Source organism: Pan troglodytes, chromosome 18 (genome assembly GCF_028858775.2).
Source record: "Pan troglodytes isolate AG18354 chromosome 18, NHGRI_mPanTro3-v2.0_pri, whole genome shotgun sequence".
Classification (NCBI taxonomy): domain Eukaryota; kingdom Metazoa; phylum Chordata; class Mammalia; order Primates; family Hominidae; genus Pan; species Pan troglodytes.
Genome location: NC_072416.2, coordinates 18,306,224 through 18,314,266, shown reverse-complemented (window position 1 = coordinate 18,314,266; position 8,043 = coordinate 18,306,224). Strand labels below are relative to the sequence as shown.

Here is an 8,043-nt window from a genome sequence, read left to right as displayed (position 1 = left end):
TAGAGACGGGGTTTCACCATGTTGGTCAGGCTGGTCTCGAACTCCTAACCTCGTGATCCGCCTGCCTCAGCCTCCCAAAGTGCTGGGATTACAGGCGTGAGCCACCATGCCCAGTCAAATCTAGGGCTGGAACATGGCTGCAGCATATAAATAGAATTGAATTCCATAGTTTTGTTAACCCTGTTTTTTGTTTGTTTGTAGTTGTTGCTGTTTTTGAGACAGAGTCTCGCTCTGTCGCCTAGGCTGGAGTGCAGTGGTGCACTCTCGACTCACGGCAGACTCTGCCTCCCGGGTTCAAACTATTCTCCTGCCTCAGCCTCCCAAGTAGGTGGGACTACAGGTGCCTACCACCACACCCGGCTAATTTTTGTATTTTATTAGAGACAGGGTTTCACCATATTGGCCAGGCTGGTCTGGAACTCCTGACCTTGTGATCCGCCCACCTCGGCCTCCCAAAGTGCTGGGATTACAGGCGTGAGCCACCACACCCAGCCCCTGTTTTGTTTTTGTTTTGCTTGTTTCTTAGGGTTGTTTTTCTATTTATGGTAAAGGCATTGGCTTTCCATTTGTAGCATCAATAGAATATTTCCTGTTAACAATAACCTTATGTCATAGTAAATGGTAAAGGGATTTAAAGCAGTGGTTTTCAGCTGCCAGAGGCCTGAGTGAGTTTGGGCACACTCTGTGTGATCGGGCAGAAGGCCTGTGGGAAGTTTAGCCGAGGACAGGGCCAGGAAAGGTGATGGACAGTGGGGGTCTGTCCTGGTCACCAGGCCCCTGGGTCCTGCCCACCTGCTTGGAGCTCCCCACCCATCACACATGATGCTGCCAAGCCCTCTGGGTATTGTGGGCAAATACCTTAGGAGAGAAGCTGATGAACTTTGTTTCTTGAAATGCACAGATTCCTTGGACATCCCTGAGAGATCAATCATGAAAGTCAACTTGGTTTTCTCCCCCTCATTTGGGTTCAGAATTTAAAGTCCACACACACAGGCAGTAAGATGATATAGATAAGGACATCATCACTGGGTTTCGGATGTTAAAATGTCTAGGTGGGTTAGGGGTGATTTGAGATCACACAACCTTGTGCCACAAAGAGGAATTCCCAGGCCAGAGGGAGACATTTTATTGCCATGTTATGATCTTATCATTGAGTTGAAAGGCAATCTTGTTTCATTTTGGATTCTTTCTTATGTTTATGTCTTATAAGGGCACTTTGAATTTCCTAGCAAATAATAATTTTGAATAAGCTTTTAATCATTGACTTCTAGCACAGTTATATGATCAGAAACATGCTGTGTGATTTGATTGCTCTCAAATATATTGAGATTTGCTGGAACAAAATAAGTCAGGTTAATTTTTGTAAATGTACCATGCCTGCTTAAAATGAATGTATGTACATTTGTTCCTGAGATACAGGTTGATGGGCGGATGGCTACATGGATGTGATGGAGATGGTTTACTATCGGGACCTTCCGCATCCTGCTGATGCTTTGTTGCTTAGGATATGAATGGCTGAGCGGAGGCTGTAAAACCTGGCACTCTGCTTGGGTATGAGATTCTTCCTGCCATCCTGCCATCATTTGTTTTTTATGTTTTGTCCCCAAAAGTGACCTTGAGGAACCCTGGGAGCTCAGGAAGGAAGGAGCGCCCAGAAGCAGGGACAGGGAGCTGGTTGGGGAGGACCAGAAATCAGGTTTGTGAAGGTTCCAGAGAGGACCTGGCCTTGGGAGGAGCGTGGGGGACTGAGATGGGGGAGGGGTCATTGGAATGATGCGGGCGCTACTTGGAATGTCCATTGTGAGGCACCACCGGGGTCATCAGGGATTGGTGGAGAGGGAGTATGAAGCCCCAGGGTTGCTAAGGGAGGGCCCAGACCGAAGAAGGTTTGGTGGAAAGCAGAACCTTAGTCTCCCTCTAATTGCTCCTAAGCCTCACGCTCCCTTGCCCCGCGTGTCCTGTTGCTTCCGTGATCTTCTCCGTGACCTGTAGCTAAGCCTTCCACAGCGCTTGAGTACTTAATTTGAACCGGATCCTTTCCCAGACCCTTTCTTCTTCTCCTCCTCCTCCTCCACCTCCTCCAGGTGCCCAACAGCCCCCTTCTCCTCCTTTCCTTCCCTTACTTCCCCCCTTCCCCTCCCCTTCCCCTCCCTTTCCCCTCCCCCTCGCCTCCCCCTCCCCAACTCAGATCCGGCCCCGGTCCCCATCCCCTTCCCTCCCCCCTGCCCTAAGCCACCTCCACCTCTGTCCTGGCCGCCTCAGGGCGCCTGAAAGGACCAGGACATGCGGGTGCGGTGGCTGCTCTTTTGGCTCCTCTTTTGGCTCCTGCTGGCATTTATCAGCCATCAGTCCACCTGTGTGAGTGGACGGGTGCTGTGGCTGCTCTTTCGGCTCCTCTTTTGGCTCCTGCTGGGATTTATCAGCCATCAGTCCACCTGTGTGAGTAGACCCTGGACCTGCAGGGTTTCTTCCTTTTTATTGGGCTGTGTCACGCGGCATGAAATGACACAGCTCAGGCCTGTAATCCCAGCACTTTAGGGGGCCGAGGTGGGCAGATCACTTGAGTCCAGGAGTTGAAGGCTAGCCAGGGCATCATAGCAAAACCCCATCTCTACAAAAAATTCCAAAAAAGATTAGTCGGGCCTGGTGGTGCGTACCTGTTATCCCAGTTACTGGAGAGGCTGAGGTGGGAGGATCGCTTGGGCCCAGGAGCTGGCCGTTACAGTGAGCCGAGATGGCCCCGCTGCACTCTTGTCTCTAACAAACAAAACGGACCAAAACAAAGTGAAATGTCATTTGATTTGTGTCATCTGGTTTGATGACTTTTTTTTTTTTTTTTTTTTTAGACAGAGCTGGAGTGCAGTGGCAAGATCTTGGCTCACTGCAACCTCCGCTTCCGGGGTTCAAGCAATTGTCCTGCCTCAGCCTCCTGAGTAGCTCTGATTACAATGCCTGGCTAATTTCTGTATTTTTAGTAGAGACGGGGTTTCACCATGTTCGCCAGGATAGTCTCCATCTCTTGACCTCGTGATCCGCCTGCCTCGGCCTTCCAGTGCTGGGATTACAGGCGTGAGCCACCGCGCCTGGCCAAAATATATAACCTTAAGTGTAAGTTTACTAACTTTGGAAAGTACATACACCAGCATAAACTAACCCCCTTTCAAGATCTACATTATTTTATTTATTTATTTATTTTTTTGAGACAGTTTCTCCCTTGTTGCCGAGGCTGGAGTGCAATGGGGCAATATCAGCTCACCGCAACCTCTGCTTCCCAGATTCGAGCGATTCTCCTGCCTCAGCCTCCCGAGTGGCTGGGATTACAGACATGTGCCACCACTCCCAGCTAATTTTGTATTTTTAGTAGAGATAGGGTTTCTCCATGTTGGTCAGGCTGGTTTTGAACTCCCGACCTCAGGTGATCCGCCCGCCTCGGCCTCCCAAAGCGTTGGGATTACAGGCGTGAACCACCGTGCCCAGCCAAGATCTACACTATTATGTCACCCCAGAAAGTGAACTCTCACTCTTCCCAGCCAGTCTCTTTCTTATCATAGGTTAGCTTGCTTATTCTGGAATTTCGCGTATACAGATGCATGCCATGCCATAGGTACTCTTTTGTGTCTGCTTTATTCTGCTCAACACCATGTTTCTGAAATCATGACCATTGTTGTATGGTTCTCTAACTCCATCATTTCCATTTCAGACTCAGCATATGCTGAGTTCAACCTGTTGAAGGGCTATCTCTGTTTAATTCACCATCTTGAAAGAAACATTGAAAATTGAGATGTTTTCGAGAATATATAGTTAAATCCTGAGGAATCGATGTAGAAATGTTATCGTCTTCACTCACATAAGAGTCTAATGGAATTAATGTCAACAATCTTAGAGAAATCCCACACTATTCATGCCATTTTCATGATCTCCACCTTGGTAATTTTTTTTTTTTTTTTTGAGACAGAGTCTCCCTCTGTCACCCAGGCTGAAGTGCAGTGGTGCGATCTCGGCTCACTGCAACCTCTGCCTCCCGGGTTCAAGTGATTCTTCTGCCTCAGCCTCCCAAGTAGCTGGAACTATAGGCGGGTGCCACCATGCCCTGCTAATTTTTTGTATTTTTAGTAGAGATTGGTTTCACCGTGTTAGCTAGGATGGTCTCAATCTCCTGATCTCGCGGTCCACCCACCTCGGCTTCCCAAAGTGCTGGGATTGCAGGCGTGAGCCACCACGCCCGGCCCACCTTGTTAATTTTTAAGCACTAAAATTCGATACTTATTTGTGAATGAAGTAATCTCTTCATTGTATTTTTTTTTTTTTTTTTTTTTACTTATGCTGAGCTTTAAATGACAAAGATTCATATAATCCAAGAGAGAAGTATTATTTAGAGGGATTCTTTTACCATGTGATATATAATAAATGCATCCAATGTTATACATCAATTTAAAAAACAAGTAAATAACTAAAGAAAAGATAACTACTGGCCAGGTGCAGTGGCTCACACTTGTATTCCCAGCACTTTGGGAGGCCGAGGCAGGTGGATCATGAGGTCAGGAGTTGGAGACCAGCCTGGCCAAGATGGTGAAACCCTGTTTCTACTAAAAATACAAAAATTAGCCGAGCGTGGTGGCAGGCGCCTGTAATCCCAGTTACTCAGTAGCTGAGGCAGGAGAATCGCTTGAACCCGGGAGGCGGAGGTTGCAGTGAGCTGAGATCATGCCACTGCAATCTAGCCTGGGTGACAGAGCAAGACTTTGTCTCAAAACAAAAAGAAAAGGAAAGATAAGATACTTACTTTATACTTAGCTTGTGTTAGCCATGAGTGACGGGCTGCATGTGGCCCAGGACAGTTTTGAATGCAGTTCAGCACAAATTTATAAACTTTCTTAAAACATTAGGAGATTTTGGCCAGGTACAGTGGCTCATGCCTGTAATCCCAGCACTTTGGGAGGCTGAGGCGGGCAGATTACTTGAGGTCAGGAGTTCGAGACCACCCTGGCCAACATGGCAAAACCCCATCTCCACAAAAAATTAAAAAATTTGCTGAGTGCACTGTCAGGCACCTGTACTCCCAGCTACTCAGGAGGCTGAGGCAGGAGAATCACTTGAACCTGAGAGGCAGAGGTTGCAGTGAGCCGAGAGCACACCACTGCACTCCAGCCTGGGTGACAGAGTGAGACCCCATCTCAAAAACAAACAACAAAAACAAAAACAATGGCCGGGCACGGTGGTTCACACCTGTAATCCCAGCACTTTGGGAGGCCGAGGCAGGCAGATCGCCTGTCGGGAGTTCAAGGCCAGACTGGCCAACATGGTGAAACCTCATCTCTACTAAAAATACAAAAATTAGTCGGGCGTGGTGGCAGAGACCTGTAATCTCAGCTGCTCGGGAGGCTGAGGGAGGAGAATGGCTTGAGCCCAGGAGCTGGAGGTTGCAGTGAGCTGAGATTGCACCACTGCACTCCAGCCTGGGCGACTGAGTGGAGCGGAACTCTGTCTCAAAAAAAAAAAAAGAGGTTTTTTTTTTAGATCATCAGCTGTTGTTAGTGTCAGTGTATGTTATGTGTGGCTCAAGACAACTTTGCTTCTTTTAATATAGGCAGGGAAGTCAAAAGATTGGATATCCCTGCTTTATACCAAGAAAGACAACACCCCACATTTGCAATGCCTAAAAACACTACGAGCCATCTGAAAAACATGAGACTTCTCTAACTTCTGTTCTTTTTTGTAGCAGTGGAATCCCACGGTGATATCTGAGGGATGTGGTTACCTTTTGGAGGAGGTTGACGGTTTCTAAGGATGATTCTTTCTGAGTGAAATATTGACAGTGTCATTGACCTTTTCATTATTTCAACTATTATTATTCCAGGTTATCAATACTCTGGCTGACCTTCGTCATCGTGGGACTGACTTTGGTGGAAGTCTTTGGTTACTTATCATTACTGTGTTTCTGAGAAGTTATAAATTTGCCATCTCCCTCCGCACAAGTTACCTTTCTGTGAGTATACTAACTTTCTGTAGAGGTATACTTGTAATCGCAAATAAGAATAAGTTATATGAAACAATTCACGTTTCTGGACTTCATTATGAATATGTGGTTTTACCCCAAAAATCAGGGAAATGATTTATTAGCATAAGAAATATGAAAATATCTGCCATTTACATTATGAAAATTAAATAGGTCGGTGTTTAATAGAATGTCAACAGAGCTTTTGGTCAAAAATAAGTTTTTTTAACCTTTGTGCTATTTGTCACAAATGGAGTATGAGGTTTCGTCACTTAAATAGGAAAGTCTTTCTAAACTCTTCTGCTTTATAGTTCTATCGTATGGGTGGAAGGAAAGCTTCCAATCTCCTCTCTGAAGATTCACTGCAGAAATGAGCTGACAACAGACAGCTTAACAGGAAAAGAAAAACATAGAACAGGCATAAACATGGGAACCAGCTGAAAAATGAGACTGCTAGAAGGGCTGGATGGTTGATGCTTAAAGAGCACCCTCTTCTGAGGGGAGAGGGAGATAGATGGAGATGTAGGCCATTTAGAGGGGCAGCAAATGATTTTTAGGGGAAATGAAAGAGCCCAAGGAACAAACAGTTGGCCTGAGACAAAGTTCCTCTGAGGTCATAGGGACGAGGTGACAAACTGCCGGAAGGTGAAGGGCAGAACTGCACTGCGTCTCATGATGCAGAGAAAGCCCCAGAGAATCTCTTAGAACTGCCCTCCAAGAGAATCAATGAAAAGTGTGTCTGGGCAGGGTAATTTTGAATGACATCATTCAAAGTGCATGTTCCCACTTGCAACTGGAGAGAGATCAGTATGTCAAAAGTCTGTACTTGGTAAGAATTTGGCTGCTAAGTTGTGCCATAATTTGTCTTTTGAGCCTTTTTTCCTTTGGGGAAGTTGAGCTCTACATTTTGTCTTGCCATTCATGACAGTAAAAATGTGGTCGTCTGGGGGCTGAACCTCCTTCTGAACAATGATCCAAGATAAAAGTACTAATACCACAATGCTTTTTTATATTCAAGGGAAGAGGAAGTATGTTTCAGTTTTACCGCCTAGGTAATTACACGTCATTTGGCACTGCCTTTCAAGATATGTAGAAAACAGAAAATATATGAGTTACGAAGATATCTAGGCACATTTAACATTCTCTGTGCCACTTAGTCCTGAACAGAGAATTTTCGGTATAAATTGGAGGAAGCTTTTTTTTTTTTTTTTTTTTTTTCTCTTTTCTCAGTCGCAAGACGTGTCTCCCTCTGTTGCCCAGGCTGGAGTATAATGGTGTGAGCTCGGCTCACTGCAACCTCCACCTCCTGGCTTCAAGTGATTCCCCTGCCTCAGCCTCTCAAGTAGCTGGGATTACAGGTGCCCACCACCATGCCCAGCTAATTTTTGTATTTTTAGTAGAGTCGGGGTTTTACCATGTTGGCCAGGCTAGTCTCAAAACCCGACCTCAAATGATCCACCCGCCTCAGCCTCCCAAAGTGCTGGGATTACAAGCGTGAGCCACCACGTGAGCCAGGGGAAGTTTTTAAATTTACCACTTTTTAACAATTCCATTTAGGAAAGTTCAGTTGAGCTGTTGGACTTGGACAACTTTGCACCTCTCATCTTTGTCCTTGTCATCTAGTCATCTATACCATTACCTCCTAAGCAGGGACATCATGGGTGCCATGAAGCATTCATGCGTGATGGCATTTCTTTGCCTCTCATTTCTTCGTGTGTTTGACATTTCTCCTAGCTCCAAACTGGGCCAGCTACCTTTCCTATGAAATCTAGCAGTAGCTGTGGGATAGACGTGGTTGCTGTTTTCATCTTTTTAGATTACCCATTGCTTCTCTCGAAATCCTAGTACATGATTTTTTTTTGATCCTATGTGCAGAAATCAGGAAAAAACAAATTCTACAAAGAATTTGAAAGATATTATTTCAGGCCAGGTGTGGTGGCTCATGCCTGTAATCCCAGCACTTTGGGAGGCTGAGGCAGGTGGATCACTTGAGGTCAGGAGTTCAAGACCAGATGGGCCAACATAGTGAAATCCCATCTCTACTAAAA

At 45.9% G+C, this 8,043-nt stretch overlaps 1 protein-coding gene across 1 annotated transcript in view; it reads left to right on the top strand.

Moving 5' to 3' along the window:
* The window catches only part of LOC112205831 (nuclear pore complex-interacting protein family member A5), a 36,677-nt gene that overhangs the window by 11,803 nt on the left and 16,831 nt on the right, over positions 1 to 8,043 (top strand). Inside the window, exons 4-5 of the mRNA XM_063796755.1 lie at positions 1,420 to 1,551; positions 5,858 to 5,986. Of these exons, the coding sequence (XP_063652825.1) occupies positions 1,489 to 1,551; positions 5,858 to 5,986 (192 nt within the window). The 5' untranslated portion in view covers positions 1,420 to 1,488. The remainder of the gene's footprint in view (positions 1 to 1,419; positions 1,552 to 5,857; positions 5,987 to 8,043) is intronic.